Genomic DNA, 19,059 nt, shown 5'->3' on the forward strand with positions numbered 1-19,059 from the left:
AAGTTTTTCCCACTTAGACCCTGAAGAGCTCACGATCTCCCATTTCTCGGTGTCTGTAAGGAGACAGGCAGCACCATTTTGAATGCACTGCGAGTTTGCAGCTCAAATAGTTTTACCAAACCCTGAATATCCCGTTGCAGTACACAGACGCTGTCCAGTGCCTGCTGAAACAATCAAGACACTTTGAGAGAATGGAAAAAACCAAGAATTTTCCTAAGAGTTCTTAGATTACAACAACCACTGACCACATCACGGAGCAGATCTTGGGTTTCAAAAGTGTTCTAAACCGGTGAGGATTGCACACTTCTGTCCATGGCAACCGCCAGGAATGGAGATCAGTCTGAAGAGGCGTTAATATAGGACTTGTTGCAGTTGCTACAAGGAACCCATTCAGTTTCATGTGGTCGAGCTGGAGTCAGTTTTCACTCAAGTGCTGCATGGCACAAAGGTACTGCGGAAGAGACTAGATTGTAATAAAAAATCCTGAACGTTTTGCAAGTATTAGAAAGATTAAATTATCATTAATGTATAAAAAGACAAAACGAGCCCAAAAGACTGGGTGAGTCGGCATTAAATACCATCAAGGACATTGAATCATCCATATTTGCCCCATAGGTATTGCCCTCGGTCAAAATCTGAAGGGATGAATGCAAAGATCTGAGCCCTTGAAAGAGAGGGCGGGCGTTAGGAGATGGTTACGGCCCTGGGAAGAAAGATGAGAAAAAAGACCCGTGTCATCTGTGGGGGTTTAAAATGATGACAAGTGATGCAGTATCAAAGCCTCGACACCACCACCACCACCACTGTCTAAGGACATTTTGAAATCATCTCAATAAAGGGATCAGGGCTGACTCAGTGTCTCATAAGTGTTTGAGCCAAACTCAGACAGAGGAGCTTTTGCTCTCCAGAAATTTCTGTAGATGGCAGTGATTTCTCTTTCACTCATTTATGAATCGGAACTGAGAACTATGCCTGAAGCTGCTGGGATCTGCAGAATAGCATGCACGCTAGTCGTGGAGTGATCAGGGGAGCCACTGTAAGAGCTGTCGGATAGTGCCACTGTCCTTTGACATGCACCGTCAGCAAAAATATTCAAAAAAGGCTCCAGGTACCGATGGACATTAATGTCTCTCTCCACTATCGCGCTCCATAGAGTCCTGGGAATGCTGCAGTGAGAGTTGAGTACTGTGGGTTGGTCCATTAGCATGGAATGTATTCAATGAATAATCATGGAAGCCTTCAAACATAGCTGTATGATTGCCCATGTCCTATTATCTATAGATACTAAGGCAGGCTGATCTCGGAGCTGTGTGATGGTGGGTTTCTCTATAAACCTGGATTGTAAGTGATGAATGTTGAGGGAAGGCTGCAGAGAGAGCTGAGGGAATGTGGATGTGTCTATGAGCTGGGGGTACATTGAATAATACTAAAGGAAGGATGCAGAGAGAGCTGAGGGAATGTGGATGTGTCTATGAGCTGGGCATACATTGAATAATACTCAAGGAAGGATGCAGAGAGCTGTGGGGTTGTGGATGTGTCTATGAGCAGGGCCCACATTGAATAATACTCAAGGAAGGATGCAGAGAGAGCTGTGGGATTGTGGATGTGTCTATGAGCTGGGCGTACATTGAATAATACTCAAGGGAGGATGCAGAGAGCTGTGGGGTTGTGGATGTGTCTATGAGCAGGGCCCACATTGAATAATACTACAGGAAGGATGCAGAGAGAGCTGTGGGATTGTGGAAGTGTCTATGAGCTGGACGTACATTGAATAATACTCAAGGGAGGATGCAGAGAGCTGTGGGGTTGTGGATGTGTCTATGAGCAGGGCCCACATTGATTAATACTCAAGGAAGGATGCAGAGAGCTGAGGGATTGTGGATGTGTCTATGAGCAGGGCCCACATTGAATAATACTCAAGGAAGGATGCAGAGAGCTGTGGGGTTGTGGATGTGTCTATGAGCAGGGCACACATTGAATAATACTCAAGGAAGGATGCAGAGAGAGCTGTGGGATTGTGGATGTGTCTATGAGCTCGGCGTACATTGAATAATACTCAAGGGAGGATGCAGAGAGCTGTGGGGTTGTGGATGTGTCTATGAGCAGGGCCCACATTGAATAATACTCAAGGAATGATGCAGAGAGCTGAGGGATTGTGGATGTGTCTATGAGCAGGGCCCACATTGAATAATACTCAAGGAAGGATGCAGAGAGCTGTGGGGTTGTGGATGTGTCTATGAGCAGGGCCCACATTGAATAATACTCAAGGAAGGATGCAGAGAGAGCTGTGGGATTATGGATGTGTCTATGAGCTGGGCGTACATTGAATAATACTGAAGGGAGGATGCAGAGAGCTGTGGGGTTGTGGATGTGTCTATGAGCAGGGCCCACATTGAATAATACTTAAGGAAGGATGCAGAGAGAGCGGGGGGATGGTGGATGTGTCTATGAGCAGGGCCCATATTTAATAATACTCAAGGAAGGATGAAGAGAGAGCTGTGGGATTGTGGATGTGTCTATGAGCAGGTCCCATATTTAATAATACTCAAGGAAGGATGAAGAGAGAGCTGTGAGATTGTGGATGTGTCTATGAGCAGGGCGTACATTGAATAATACTCAAGGAAGGATGCAGAGAGAGCTGTGGGATTGTGGATGTGTCTATGAGCTCGGCGTACATTGAATAATACTCAAGGGAGGATGCAGAGAGCTGTGGGGTTGTGGATGTGTCTATGAGCAGGGCCCACATTGAGTAATACTCAAGGAATGATGCAGAGAGCTGAGGGATTGTGGATGTGTCTATGAGCAGGGCCCACATTGAATAATACTCAAGGAAGGATGCAGAGAGCTGTGGGGTTGTGGATGTGTCTATGAGCAGGGCCCACATTGAATAATACTCAAGGAAGGATGCAGAGAGAGCTGTGGGATTATGGATGTGTCTATGAGCTGGGCGTACATTGAATAATACTGAAGGGAGGATGCAGAGAGCTGTGGGGTTGTGGATGTGTCTATGAGCAGGGCCCACATTGAATAATACTTAAGGAAGGATGCAGAGAGAGCGGGGGGATGGTGGATGTGTCTATGAGCAGGGCCCATATTTAATAATACTCAAGGAAGGATGAAGAGAGAGCTGTGGGATTGTGGATGTGTCTATGAGCAGGTCCCATATTTAATAATACTCAAGGAAGGATGAAGAGAGAGCTGTGAGATTGTGGATGTGTCTATGAGCAGGGCGTACATTGAATAATACTCAAGGAAGGATGCAGAGAGAGCTGTGGGATTGTGGATGTGTCTATGAGCAGGGCGTACATTGAATAATACTCAAGGAAGGATGTAGAGAGAGCTGTGGGATTGTGGATGTGTCTATGAGCAGGGCCCATATTTAATAATACTCAAGGAAGGATGCAGAGAGAGCTGTGGGATTGTGGATGTGTCTATGAGGTGGGCCCATATTTAACAATACTCAAGGAAGGATGCAAAGAGCTGTGGGATTGTGTATGTGTCTATGGGCTGGGCGTACATTGAATAATACTCAAGGGAGGATGAAGAGAGAGCTGTGGGATTGTGGATGTGTCTATGAGCAGGGCCCATGATGGGATTGTGGATGTGTCTATGAGCTGGGCGTACATTGAATAATACTCAAGGAAGGATGCAGAGAGAGCTGTGGGATTGTGGATGTGTCTACGAGCTGAGCATACATTGTATAATACTCAAGGAAGGATGCAGAGAGAGCTGTGGGGTTGTGGATGTGTCTATGAGCTGGGCATACATTGAATAATGCTCAAGGAAGGATGCAGAGAGAGCTGAGGGATTGTGGATGTGTCTATGAGCAGGGCCCAACTTTAATAATACTCAAGGAAGGATGCAGAGAGCTGTGGGATTGTGGATGTGTCTATGAGCTGGGCGTACATTGAATAATACTCAAGGAAGGATGCAGAGAGAGCTGAGGGATTGTGGATGTGTCTATGAGCTGGGCTTACATTGAATAATACTCAAGAAAAGATGCAGAGAGAGCTGAGGGATTGTAAATGTGTCTATGAGCTGGGCCCACATTGAATAATACTCAAGGAAGGATGCAGAGAGAGCTGAGGGATGGTGGATGTGTCTATGAGCAGGGCCCATATTTAATAATACTCAAGGAAGGATGCAGAGAGAGCTGAGAGCTGAGGGATGGTGGATGTGTCTATGAGCAGGGCCCATATTTAATAATGCTCAAGGAATGATGAAGAGAGAGCTGTGGGATTGTGGATGTGTCTATGAGCAGGGCCCACATTGAATAATACTCAAGGAAGGATGCAGAGAGAGCTGAGGGATTGTTGATGTGTCTATGAGCTGGGCCCACATTGAATAATACTCAAGGAAGGATGCAGAGAGAGCTGAGGGATGTTGGATGTGTCTATGAGCAGGGCCCATATTTAATAATACTCAAGGAAGGATGCAGAGAGAGCTGTGGGATTGTGGATGTGTCTATGAGCAGGGCCCATATTTAATAATACTCAAGGAAGGATGAAGAGAGAGCTGTGGGATTGTGGATGTGTCTATGAGCAGGGCGTACATTGAATAATACTCAAGGAAGGATGCAGAGAGAGCTGAGGGATTGTAAGTGTGGCTATGAGCTGGGCGTACATTGAATAATACTCAAGGAAGGATGCAGAGAGAGCTGTGGGATTGTGGATGTGTCCATGAGCAGGGCCCATATTTAATAATACTCAAGGAAGGATGAAGAGAGAGCTGTGGGATTGTGGATGTGTCTATGAGCTGGGCGTACATTGAATAATACTCAAGGAAGGATGAAAAGAGTGCTGTGGGATTGTGGATGTGTCTATGAGCAGGGCCCATAGTGGAATTGTGGATGTGTCTATGAGCTGGGCCCATATTTAATAATACTCAAGGAAGGATGCAAAGAGCTGTGGGATTGTGTATGTGTCTATGAGCTGGGCGTACATTCAATAATACTCAAGGAAGGATGCAGAGAGAGCTGTGGGATTGTGAATGTGTCTATGAGCAGGGCCCATATTTAATAATACTCAAGGAAGGATGAAGAGAGAGCTGTGGGATTGTGGATGTGTCTATGAGCTGGGCGTACATTGAATAATACTCAAGGAAGGATGAAAAGAGTGCTGTGGGATTGTGGATGTGTCTATGAGCAGGGCCCATAGTGGGATTGTGGATGTGTCTATGAGCTGGGCCCATATTTAATAATACTCAAGGAAGGATGCAAAGAGCTGTGGGATTGTGTATGTGTCTATGAGCAGGGCGTACATTGAATAATACTCAAAGAAGGATGCAGAGAGAGCTGAGGGATTGTAAGTGTGGCTATGAGCTGGGCGTACATTGAATAATACTCAAGGGAGGATGCAGAGAGCTGTGGGGTTGTGGATGTGTCTATGAGCAGGGCCCACATTGAATAATACTACAGGAAGGATGCAGAGAGAGCTGTGGGATTTTGGAAGTGTCTATGAGCTGGGCGTACATTGAATAATACTCAAGGGAGGATGCAGAGAGCTGTGGGGTTGTGGATGTGTCTATGAGCAGGGCCCACTTTGATTAATACTCAAGGAAGGATGCAGAGAGCTGAGGGATTGTGGATGTGTCTATGAGCAGGGCCCACATTGAATAATACTCAAGGAAGGATGCAGAGAGCTGTGGGGTTGTGGATGTGTCTATGAGCAGGGCACACATTGAATAATACTCAAGGAAGGATGCAGAGAGAGCTGTGGGATTGTGGATGTGTCTATGAGCTCGGCGTACATTGAATAATACTCAAGGGAGGATGCAGAGAGCTGTGGGGTTGTGGATGTGTCTATGAGCAGGGCCCACATTGAATAATACTCAAGGAATGATACAGAGAGCTGAGGGATTGTGGATGTGTCTATGAGCAGGGCCCACATTGAATAATACTCAAGGAAGGATGCAGAGAGCTGTGGGGTTGTGGATGTGTCTATGAGCAGGGCTCACATTGAATAATACTCAAGGAAGGATGCAGAGAGCTGTGGGGTTGTGGATGTGTCTATGAGCAGGGCCCATATTTAATAATACTCAAGGAAGGATGAAGAGAGAGCTGTGGGATTGTGGATGTGTCTATGAGCAGGGCGTACATTGAATAATACTCAAGGAAGGATGTAGAGAGAGCTGTGGGATTGTGGATGTGTCTATGAGCAGGGCCCATATTTAATAATACTCAAGGAAGGATGCAGAGAGAGCTGTGGGATTGTGGATGTGTCTATGAGGTGGGCCCATATTTAACAATACTCAAGGAAGGATGCAAAGAGCTGTGGGATTGTGTATGTGTCTATGGGCTGGGCGTACATTGAATAATACTCAAGGGAGGATGAAGAAAGAGCTGTGGGATTGTGGATGTGTCTATGAGCAGGGCCCATGATGGGATTGTGGATGTGTCTATGAGCTGGGCGTACATTGAATAATACTCAAGGAAGGATGCAGAGAGAGCTGTGGGATTGTGGATGTGTCTAAGAGCTGAGCATACATTGTATAATACTCAAGGAAGGATGCAGAGAGAGCTGTGGGGTTGTGGATGTGTCTATGAGCTGGGCATACATTGAATAATGCTCAAGGAAGGATGCAGAGAGAGCTGAGGGATTGTGGATGTGTCTATGAGCAGGGCCCAACTTTAATAATACTCAAGGAAGGATGCAGAGAGCTGTGGGATTGTGTATGTGTCTATGAGCTGGGCGTACATTGAATAATACTCAAGGAAGGATGCAGAGAGAGCTGAGGGATTGTGGATGTGTCTATGAGCTGGGCTTACATTGAATAATACTCACGAAAAGATGCAGAGAGAGCTGAGGGATTGTAGATGTGTCTATGAGCTGGGCCCACATTGAATAATACTCAAGGAAGGATGCAGAGAGAGCTGAGGGATGGTGGATGTGTCTATGAGCAGGGCCCATATTTAATAATACTCAAGGAAGGATGCAGAGAGAGCTGAGGGATGGTGGATGTGTCTATGAGCAGGGCCCATATTTAATAATGCTCAAGGAATGATGAAGAGAGAGCTGTGGGATTGTGGATGTGTCTATGAGCAGGGCCCACATTGAATAATACTCAAGGAAGGATGCAGAGAGAGCTGAGGGATTGTAGATGTGTCTATGAGCTGGGCCCACATTGAATAATACTCAAGGAAGGATGCAGAGAGAGCTGTGGGATTGTGGATGTGTCTATGAGCAGGGCCCATATTTAATAATACTCAAGGAAGGATGAAGAGAGAGCTGTGGGATTGTGGATGTGTCTATGAGCAGGGCGTACATTGAATAATACTCAAGGAAGGATGCAGAGAGAGCTGAGGGATTGTAAGTGTGGCTATGAGCTGGGAGTACATTGAATAATACTCAAGGAAGGATGCAGAGAGAGCTGTGGGATTGTGGATGTGTCTATGAGCAGGGCCCATATTTAATAATACTCAAGGAAGGATGAAGAGAGAGCTGTGGGATTGTGGATGTGTCTATGAGCTGGGCGTACATTGAATAATACTCAAGGAAGGATGAAAAGAGTGCTGTGGGATTGTGGATGTGTCTATGAGCAGGGCCCATAGTGGGATTGTGGATGTGTCTATGAGCTGGGCCCATATTTAATAATACTCAAGGAAGGATGCAAAGAGCTGTGGGATTGTGTATGTGTCTATGAGCTGGGCGTACATTCAATAATACTCAAGGAAGGATGCAGAGAAAGCTGAGGGATTGTGGATGTGTCTATGACCAGGGCCCATGATGGGATTGTGGATGTGTCTATGAGCTGGGCGTACATTGAATAATACTCAAGGAAGGATGCAGAGAGAGAACTGAGGGATTGTGGATGTGTCTATGAGCTGGGCTTACATTGAATAATACTCAAGGAAGGATGCAGAGAGCTGTGGGATTGTGGATGTGTCTATGAGCTGGGCCCATGATGGGATTGTGGATGTGTCTATGAGCAGGGCCCACATTTAATAATACTCAAGGAAGGATGCAGAGAGAGCTGAGGGATTGTAGATGTGTCTATGAGCTGGGCCCACATTGAATAATACTCAAGGAAGGATGCAGAGAGAGCTGAGGGATGGTGGATGTGTCTATGAGCAGGGCCCATATTTAATAATACTCAAGGAAGGATGCAGAGAGAGCTGTGGGATTGTGGATGTGTCTATGAGCAGGGCCCATATTTAATAATACTCAAGGAAGGATGAAGAGAGAGCTGTGGGATTGTGGATGTGTCTATGAGCAGGGCGTACATTGAATAATACTCAAGGAAGGATGCAGAGAGAGCTGAGGGATTGTGAGTGTATCTATGAGCTGGGCGTACATTGAATAATACTCAAGGAAGGATGTAGAGAGAGCTGTGGGATTGTGGATGTGTCTATGAGCAGGGCCCATATTTAATAATACTCAAGGAAGGATGAAGAGAGAGCTGTGGGATTGTGGATGTGTCTATGAGCTGGGCGTACATTGAATAATACTCAAGGAAGGATGAAAAGAGTGCTGTGGGATTGTGGATGTGTCTAAGAGCAGGGCCCATAGTGGGATTGTGGATGTGTCTATGAGCTGGGCGTACATTGAATAATACTCAAGGAAGGATGAAGAGAGAGCTGTGGGATTGTGGATGTGTCTATGAGCAGGGCCCATATTTAATAATACTCAAGGAAGGATGCAGAGAGAGCTGTGGGGTTGTGGATGTGTCTATGAGCTGGGCATACATTGAATAATGCTCAAGGAAGGATGCAGAGAGAGCTGAGGGATTGTGGATGTGTCTATGAGCAGGGCCCAACTTTAATAATACTCAAGGAAGGATGCAGAGAGCTGTGGGATTGTGGATGTGTCTATGAGCTGGGCGTACATTGAATAATACTCAAGGAAGGATGCAGAGAGAGCTGAGGGATTGTGGATGTGTCTATGAGCTGGGCTTACATTGAATAATACTCAAGAAAAGATGCAGAGAGAGCTGAGGGATTGTAGATGTGTCTATGAGCTGGGCCCACATTGAATAATACTCAAGGAAGGATGCAGAGAGAGCTGAGGGATGGTGGATGTGTCTATGAGCAGGGCCCATATTTAATAATACTCAAGGAAGGATGCAGAGAGAGCTGAGAGCTGAGGGATGGTGGATGTGTCTATGAGCAGGGCCCATATTTAATAATGCTCAAGGAATGATGAAGAGAGAGCTGTGGGATTGTGGATGTGTCTATGAGCAGGGCCCACATTGAATAATACTCAAGGAAGGATGCAGAGAGAGCTGAGGGATGTTGGATGTGTCTATGAGCAGGGCCCATATTTAATAATACTCAAGGAAGGATGCAGAGAGAGCTGTGGGATTGTGGATGTGTCTATGAGCAGGGCCCATATTTAATAATACTCAAGGAAGGATGACGAGAGAGCTGTGGGATTGTGGATGTGTCTATGAGCAGGGCGTACATTGAATAATACTCAAGGAAGGATGCAGAGAGAGCTGAGGGATTGTGGATGTGTCTATGAGCTGGGCGTACATTGAATAATACTCAAGGAAGGATGCAGAGAGAGCTGAGGGATTGTGGATGTGTCTATGAGCTGGGCTTACATTGAATAATACTCAAGAAAAGATGCAGAGAGAGCTGAGGGATTGTAGATGTGTCTATGAGCTGGGCCCACATTGAATAATACTCAAGGAAGGATGCAGAGAGAGCTGAGGGATGGTGGATGTGTCTATGAGCAGGGCCCATATTTAATAATACTCAAGGAAGGATGCAGAGAGAGCTGAGAGCTGAGGGATGGTGGATGTGTCTATGAGCAGGGCCCATATTTAATAATGCTCAAGGAATGATGAAGAGAGAGCTGTGGGATTGTGGATGTGTCTATGAGCAGGGCCCACATTGAATAATACTCAAGGAAGGATGCAGAGAGAGCTGAGGGATGTTGGATGTGTCTATGAGCAGGGCCCATATTTAATAATACTCAAGGAAGGATGCAGAGAGAGCTGTGGGATTGTGGATGTGTCTATGAGCAGGGCCCATATTTAATAATACTCAAGGAAGGATGAAGAGAGAGCTGTGGGATTGTGGATGTGTCTATGAGCAGGGCGTACATTGAATAATACTCAAGGAAGGATGCAGAGAGAGCTGAGGGATTGTAAGTGTGGCTATGAGCTGGGCGTACATTGAATAATACTCAAGGAAGAATGCAGAGAGAGCTGTGGGATTGTGGATGTGTCTATGAGCAGGGCCCATATTTAATAATACTCAAGGAAGGATGAAGAGAGAGCTGTGGGATTGTGGATGTGTCTATGAGCTGGGCGTACATTGAATAATACTCAAGGAAGGATGAAAAGAGTGCTGTGGGATTGTGGATGTGTCTATGAGCAGGGCCCATAGTGGGATTGTGGATGTGTCTATGAGCTGGGCCCATATTAAATAATACTCAAGGAAGGATGCAAAGAGCTGTGGGATTGTGTATGTGTCTATGAGCTGGGCGTACATTCAATAATACTCAAGGAAGGATGCAGAGAAAGCTGAGGGATTGTGGATGTGTCTATGACCAGGGCCCATGATGGGATTGTGGATGTGTCTATGAGCTGGGCGTACATTGAATAATACTCAAGGAAGGATGCAGAGAGAGCTGAGGGATTGTGGATGTGTCTATGAGCTGGGCTTACATTGAATAATACTCAAGGAAGGATGCAGAGAGCTGTGGGATTGTGGATGTGTCTATGAGCTGGGCCCATGATGGGATTGTGGATGTGTCTATGAGCAGGGCCCACATTGAATAATACTCAAGGAAGGATGCAGAGAGAGCTGAGGGATTGTAGATGTGTCTATGAGCTGGGCCCACATTGAATAATACTCAAGGAAGGATGCAGAGAGAGCTGAGGGATGGTGGATGTGTCTATGAGCAGGGCCCATATTTAATAATACTCAAGGAAGGATGCAGAGAGAGCTGTGGGATTGTGGATGTGTCTATGAGCAGGGCCCATATTTAATAATACTCAAGGAAGGATGAAGAGAGAGCTGTGGGATTGTGGATGTGTCTATGAGCAGGGCGTACATTGAATAATACTCAAGGAAGGATGCAGAGAGAGCTGTGGGATTGTGGATGTGTCTATGAGCAGGGCCCATATTTAATAATACTCAAGGAAGGATGAAGAGAGAGCTGTGGGATTGTGGATGTGTCTATGAGCTGGGCGTACATTGAATAATACTCAAGGAAGGATGAAAAGAGTGCTGTGGGATTGTGGATGTGTCTAAGAGCAGGGCCCATAGTGGGATTGTGGATGTGTCTATGAGCTGGGCGTACATTGAATAATACTCAAGGAAGGATGAAGAGAGAGCTGTGGGATTGTGGATGTGTCTATGAGCAGGGCCCATATTTAATAATACTCAAGGAAGGATGCAGAGAGAGCTGTGGGATTGTGGATGTGTCTGTGAGCTAGGCCCATATTTAATAATACTCAAGGAAGGATGCAAACAGCTGTGGGATTGTGTATGTGTCTATGAGCTGGGCGTACATTGAATAATACTCAAGGAAGGATGCAGAGAAAGCTGAGGGATTGTGGATGTGTCTATGAGCAGGGCCCATGATGGGATTGTGGATATGTCTATGAGCTGGGCCCATATTTAATAATACTCAAGGAAGGATGCAGCGAGAGGTGTGGGATTGTGGATGTGTCTATGAGCAGGGCGTACATTGAATAATACTCAAGGAAGGATTCAGAGAGAACTGTGGGATTGTGGATGTGTCTACGAGCTGGGCTTACATTTAATAATACTCAAGGAAGGATGCAGAGAGCTGAGGGATTGTGGATGTGTCTATGAGCTGGGCCCATATTTAATAATACTCAAGGAAGGATGCAGAGAACGCTGAGGGATTGTGGATGTGTCTATGAGCTGGGCGTACATTGAATAATACTCAAGGAAGGATGCAGAGAAAGCTGAGGGATTGTGGATGTGTCTATGAGCAGGGCCCATGATGGGATTGTGGATATGTCTATGAGCTGGGCCCATATTTAATAATACTCAAGGAAGGATGCAGCGAGAGGTGTGGGATTGTGGATGTGTCTATGAGCTGGGCGTACATTTAATAATACTCAAGGAAGGATGCAGAGAGAGCTGAGGGATTGTGGATGTGTCTATGAGCTGGGCATACATTGAATAATACTCAAGGAAGGATGCAGAGAGCTGAGGGATTGTGGATGTGTCTATGAGCTGGGCCCATATTTAATAATACTCAAGGAAGGATGCAGAGAGAGCTGAGGGATTGTGGATGTGTCTATGAGCTGGGCGTACATTGAATAATACTCAAGGAAGGATGCAGAGAGAGCTGTTGGATTGTGGATGTGTCTATGAGCTGGGAGTATATATTGAATAATACTCAATGCAGGATGCCGAGAGCTGAGGGATTGTGGATGTGTCTAAGAGTTGGGCTGACATTGAATAATACTCAAGGAAGGATGCAGAGAGCTGTGGGATTGTTGATGTGTCTAAGAGCTGGGCGTACATTGAATAATACTCAAGGAAGGATGCAGAGAGAGCTGTGGGATTGTTGATGTGTCTAAGAGCTGGGCGGACATTGAATAATACTCAAGGAAGGATGCAGAGAGAGCTGTGGGATTGTGGATCTGTCTATGAGCAGGGCCCACATTGAGTATTACTCAAGGAAGATTGTATAGAGAGCGGTGGGAGTGTGAATTTGTCCATTAACTAGACTGCAATCAATGCTGGTAGGGGGGAGGGAGGGGGGCTGCAGTGAGAGCTTTGTAGTTGTGGATTTGGCTGTAATCAGTGACTGTTGAGGGACGCCTGTAGTCAGACCTGTGGAGTTGTGGTTTTTGCTTTTCTTCATTAGCATGGCCTGTAGGTACTGCATGTTGAGAGAAGGTTCACTGTAAGGCCTGTGGGGCTGCATCTTTGTCCTTTGGTGTGCATTACATACAATGGTTTACTACGACAGATTTACTTACTGTTTTAGGGCGAGTTAGCAGCACTCAGTCATGCTAAAATCTACTGTCTCGTCCTGTGCTCAATTTCCACCTTATAGGAAAATTATTTTCTACTCCTATATTTTTTAACAAACTTCTGAATCCAATATTACAGATCCAAAACTTGGGATTCTTCCCTGTGGAGGAGCTGGCAATAAAAATAACGATTCCTGTTGCCACGAGAGGAGGAAACCGGCTACTGATGCTCACCGACTTCCTTGTGGATCAGGTAAGATGTGAAAGTCAATAACTTTGAGCTAATCTGATGGGTAGGTGTGGGGGTCGGGTCGGGGCGACAGGGGGAGGAGTCACCGAGTCAGCTGCTTTGAGTAGTGATTTCAAAGATGGCTTTATTTTTATATATGCTTTTCTTCTTCTGCTCGTTAGTCTTTCTCGGGCAAACACAGCTGGGTCCGTCTTGTTGTTCCTTGGGGACTCCAGATTGTATCCGGCAGGGCGAGCTTGAAAAGGCACTTCGTCAGGAACCGGCACCACAAAGGAAGAAACAAAGAAGGGGGTTAGGGGGGCGTCCGGTTTGAATACTATAAGGGCCGGGAGTGAGGGACACCAAGTGCGCAGTGAGAGTGCTATATACAGGTTTGTGGGACGTGTTCCAGTGCTCATGGCGGGGAAAGGTCATAGACTGTACAGATGTCTTTAAATATATACAGCTGGGCTATTATTCGGTAGGTTGGTGGCGCCTTCCTACCCAACCCGCTACTGTGCCCCGTACCTTGTTAAGCCACGCTCTTCCCGCGGGAGTGTGGCGGGGCGAATCGCAGAACCGTTGGCCTCCTGGCTTGTCGCGGACGTCTCCGGTCTGTTGTTCACGGCCCTCCTCGTCTTCTTCGTCCTTAGTCTTAGGGTACTCTTCACTCCTCAGCTCACCGTCTCCTTCCTCCACCTCCAGGGAAACGCCGTTTGACCACTTCCTGGTTCTTCCCTCTTTTTGTGAACCTGACGCGATGACGTCCATAAGGGGAGGAGGCTCGTCATAGTCGAAGCCCCCATTAAAGGAGCCAGGGTTCTTTTCTTTAGCTGCTTCCCATCCTTCCTGTTCATATGGCCAGTCCTCGAGTGCATAAGGGGCGGACTGCTGCTGAGAGGGGATAGAAGCAGGTGAAAGGGGAACAGCTGACCACCAAGCGTTACCATAGTCCTGTCCATCGGAAGGGCAGTCCACCCCGTTACATCAGGTTAGGACTGGATATTCCTCTAGAGAGCTGATCTCTACTAGTAGTGTTCTCCCAAAGTTGATTTACCAGATCTTGAAGAACATGACCAGATTTGTTCGACTGGCAGAACCGTCCAGAAAAATCGCCTTAGACTTTGGCTGTAGCAACCAAGTATCGTTTCACTTTTTTTCTCCCAAAAGGGTAGTGCATACAATAAAAAAGCTTTCCCTTCACTCATCTACTTTCCCTCCCCACATGAATGCCCCACCATTTATTTACCACCTGCTTAGAGTAGGTAAAACCACATAGGATAGGCAATTCCATGTGGTTTAACAGCCATAAAAAGTGGTCTCACATAGTTAATTCCATTGGGTCTTACTCGTAATTGCAGGGTACTAGGATAATTTTACCAGGTGGTAGTGGTAAAATAGCATGTGATTTTACCGTGGTCCCAGTACTGTGCAACCCTGAATCAGGGTCAAGGTGGCATTTGCCCTGAAATTCTCTTAGGTCACTGATATTAGCCATCTAGTCATTCTCCTCGTTGAATGAACTGCAGAAGAAACATAAGGAAGTAACAGCTAGATTCATGAAAGACCCGTTTTGCGAGTCTATAATAGCGATTCATAAGGAATAGCTATTACAGACTCGCAAAGCGGGATTCATGTAGGAATCGCAATATTTATTGCGATTCCCACTGATTCCTCATTTGCGATTAGCTAATTGCTAATCGCAAATAAGGAATAACTCCCCATTCATTCCTATGGGCCTAAAGGCCCATAGGAATGAATGGGGAGTTATTCCTTATTTGCGATTAGCAATTAGCCAATCGCAAATAAGATTGCGTTTTCAAGGGTGCCAGGGTGTCCAAAGGACACCCTGTAGCACCCCTGAAATGTAAATTTACACAGGTGTTGCGCACACACATGTCCAAAGGACATGTGTGTGTGTAACATGCAATTGAGAAAATGCACTAAAGTGCTTTTTTCTATTTTTTCGCTATTTACCACAAAGTCAGACTTCGTGGTAAATAGCGACCAAAAATAGCGAATTCGCAATGTAGAAATGGTTAATAAATTGCATTTAAGGAATCTCAAATAGAGATTCCTTAAATGCATTTCCTCGCAAATGTGCAAATTCTTTATTAGCGAATTTTGCATTTGGGATGATGAATCCCAAATGCAAAAATTGCACTCGCAAAGGGCCAGATTCTCAGAATCTGGCCCTTTGCGAGCGCAATTTCCTTTCATGAATCTAGCTGAATATGCTCCTCATTTGTGAATCTAGGTGCAAATGCTACAATAGCAACCATAGTGGATTTGCACAAAGGCTGCTATGTGTCAGGTAACGACATTTATCCACTCGACATACAACATAAAACCGACATTTCTCTTTCCATGTTGTGTTGGCGAGTAAGGCTGTATCTGACAGTTCTTTTTCCTCATTAAACTTAATTTGCATTGGGTTTTATTCTTAGACTCCCCCACAATGCTGATCGCGCTATTACCTTTGCAAAATGCTGATATATAACTCTCTAATCCTTACAAACCGAGGGTTGTTCCCACACGTGCTTTAGATCAGATTCCTCACAAATTTACTTTTGGAAAATTCCAGAGGCCAAGAATCTCATCTGTGCATTTCTGCATTACATTATCGAATGAAAAACAGTTTTCCTCGGCTCCACCCATTCTTTTCTAGTTCAAACTGGCTCAGATTATCCTGTAACTCACAAGGCGACCTCCATTGGCTCCACACCAGTGAGTCTGTTGTTCCCAAATCTTGATTGGTACTCTGAGATTGTAGGTGACCGTAGAATGTGAAAAGGAATATGTCTATCAAGAGGCATCCAGTACTATGATTGGAGGGCTGGTGAAATGTGAGTTCATGTGGAATTCTATAAGTGCAACTCCTGAGACACACTGCTGCAGTACCACACCCAAGAGTGTGTTGCAAAAGCGGAAGCTTTGAGACATGCAACTCATGTATTACACCTATAAGTGCATGTGGAATCCTGGTAACTAGGGAATGCCAAATCTTGGTAACAAGGGTATGTTAGTGTGGGTAGGTTTGAACTAACTTAGTGCACTCCTATAGGGGAGCTCTGGAGACAGGCTCTTGAGAGCCCCACAGTAGGGATAACGCTGAGGTACACACCTCATGTATCAGGCCCTGAAATGCACTTCTATAGGGGAGCTCTGGAGACAGCCTCTTGAGAGCCCCACAGTAGAGATAACGCTGAGGTATACACCTCATGTATCAGGCCTAGATGTGCACTTCTATAGGGGACCTCTGGAGACAGGCTCTTGAGAGCCTCACAATGGGGCTATCGCGGAGGTATACACCTGATGTATCAGGCCCTGAAATGCACTTCTATAGGGGAGCTCTGGAGACAGGCTCTTGAGAGCCCCACAGTAGAGATAACGCTGAGGTATACACCTCATGTATCAGGCCTAGATGTGCACTTCTATAGGGGACCTCTGGAGACAGGCTCTTGAGAGCATCACAATGGGGCTATCGCTGAGGTATACCCCTCATGTATCTGGCCTAGAAATGCACTTCTATAGGGGAGCCCGGGAGACAGGCTCTTGAGAGCCTCACAATGGGGCTATCGCGGAGGTATACACCTGATGTATCAGGGCCTGAAATGCACTTCTATAGGGGAGCCCGGGAGACAGGCTCTTGAGAGCCCCACAGTAGAGATAACGCTGAGGTATACACCTCATGTATCTGGCCTAGAAGTGCACTCGTGTTGGTGAGCCCTGGAGAATAGGTAGAGCGCATAAGGTATATGTTTTATCGGCGCTTATGTGTTTCTATTCACAGGAGAACATCACCTGCAATATCTGGGGAAACAACACAGAATATCAGCGCTATCCCACCGAGGAAGACCTGAGCTCTCATCAACAACTGGTGAAGTACCTTCTATTCAGTCTTTCCTCTTGGTTAATAGTTACTGTGTGCTCAGTATGAGCTCAATTTAAAAAAACATGTAATATACTTAGGATATGGCATGCTGGGGCTTATACTAAGAGGCACTTAGACAGGCGGTACTACCTACACACAGTGCCCCCAACCTGCGTTACTCCACACTGATGTGAGCATCAACTTGCGTGCAGCACTGCATATTTACATGGTCACCGACCTGAGACCTTCATACTCGGATGGGCACATAGCTGCAGTACATTATTCTCAAATAAGCATAGACCTGCAAAATACCATGCACTGTGGGTGTGCAGACCTGCAGTACTACATACTTAAGAGATGCAGTACTTCATGCTCAGACTGCCAAAGGCCTGAAATATTTAATACTCCTATGCACTCACATTTGCAGACCTGTATATTCAAAGATGCACAGTCATGCAGTACTTCCTACTCAAATGGGCTAAGACTAGCAGTTGTTTACACTTGGATAGACACAGCTGCTGTACCCATCAAGCAGATAAGCACAGACCCACAGACTTCCAGTGTTTCATACTCAAATAGGAACACCCTTCACTACTTTACAAGTATATGAAAACAGGCCTGCAGTACTTCAGTGTCAGTTAGGCACAAACCTGCAGTACCTATCGAGCGATAGGCACAAACCCACATTACTTTATATTTAGAAGGGTCCAATACGTCATACTCAAACGTACACACCTACCCTACCTTATAATTGATTGAGAAGAAGTAGATGGACCCACCCTAAAATGCTTCAAACTCATATGGGTACAGACCTGCAGTACTTTATACTTGATGGCAAAGATCTGCAATAATAAACTATGATAGGCAATCGATCAATCAATCAATCAGAGTACTTGTAGAGCGCGCTACTTACACGTGAGGGTCTCAAGGCACTGAGGGGAGGGGGTTGGGGAGCGTGCTGCTACTGCTCGAAGAGTCAGGTCTTGAGGAGTCTTCTGAAGGCGAGTAGGCCTTCGGTCTGCCGTATAAGGGTAGGGAGGGTGTTCCAGGTCTTGGCGGCGAGGTAGGAGAAGGATCTGCCGCCGGAGCTCATTCGTTGCATGCGGGGGACAGCGGCGAGGGCAAGGCTGGAGGAGCGGAGCTGGCGGGTGGGGGAGTAGAAGCTGAGTCTGCTGTTAAGGTAGGCTGGTCCGGCGTTGTGGAGTGCTTTGAGTGCGTGGGTGAGGAGCTTGAAGGTGATCCTCTTGTCGACGGGGGGCCAGTGTAGGTCTCTCAGGTGGGGGGTGATGTGGCTGCGGCGGGGGACGTTGACGATCAGTCGGGCGTTTTGATGCGTTGTTGTCGTCGTAGGTGTTTGGCTGGGATTCCTGCATAGAGTGCTTTGCCGTAGTCCAGTCAGCTGCTGACGAGGGCCTGTGTCACTGTTCTTCTTGTTTTGGTCGGGATCCACTTGTAGATCCTGCGGAGCATGCGGAGGGTGTTGTAGCAGGAGGAGGAGACGGCGTTGACCTGACCTTAGCCATGGAGAGGGAGGAGTCGAGGATGAATCCTAGGTTGCATGCATGGTCGGTGGTTGTTGGTGCTGTTCCCAGTGTGGTCGGCCACCAGGAGTCGTCCCAGGCTGAGGGGGTGGGTCCGAGGATGAGTACCTCCGTCTTGTCCGAGTTCAGCTTCAGACGGTTGCTCCTCATCCAGTCGGCGACGGCCTTCATTCCCTCATGGAGGTTGGTTTTGGCGGTGTGCGGGTCCTTGGTGAGGGAGAGGATGAGCTGGGTGTCGTCGGCGTAGGAGATGATGTTGAGGTCGTGCTGGCGGGCCACTTGTGCGAGGAGGGCCATTTAGAGGCTGAACAGCGTCGGGCTGAGGGATGAGCCCTGGGGGACACCGCAGATGATGCCGGTGGCTTCGGATCAGAAGGGTGGGAGGCGGACGCTCTGGGTTCTGCCGGAGAGGAAGGACGTGGTTCAGTCAAGGGCCTTCTCTTGGATTCCGACTTCTAGGAGGCGTGTCTTTAGAGTGCGATGGCAGACCCTGTCGAAGGCGGCCAACA

The 19,059-nt window shown here is 46.7% G+C and overlaps 1 protein-coding gene across 1 annotated transcript in view; it reads left to right on the forward strand.

The window, feature by feature from the left end:
- Positions 1–19,059, forward strand: part of ITGA11 (integrin subunit alpha 11) — a 603,504-nt gene that overhangs the window by 506,000 nt on the left and 78,445 nt on the right. Inside the window, exons 25-26 of the mRNA XM_078683461.1 lie at positions 13,046–13,159; positions 16,929–17,015. Coding sequence (XP_078539587.1) covers positions 13,046–13,159; positions 16,929–17,015 — 201 coding nt within the window. The remainder of the gene's footprint in view (positions 1–13,045; positions 13,160–16,928; positions 17,016–19,059) is intronic.

The sequence above is a fragment of the Lissotriton helveticus genome, chromosome 3_1 (assembly GCF_964261635.1).
Source record: "Lissotriton helveticus chromosome 3_1, aLisHel1.1, whole genome shotgun sequence".
In the NCBI taxonomy this organism is placed as follows: Eukaryota; Metazoa; Chordata; class Amphibia; order Caudata; family Salamandridae; genus Lissotriton; species Lissotriton helveticus.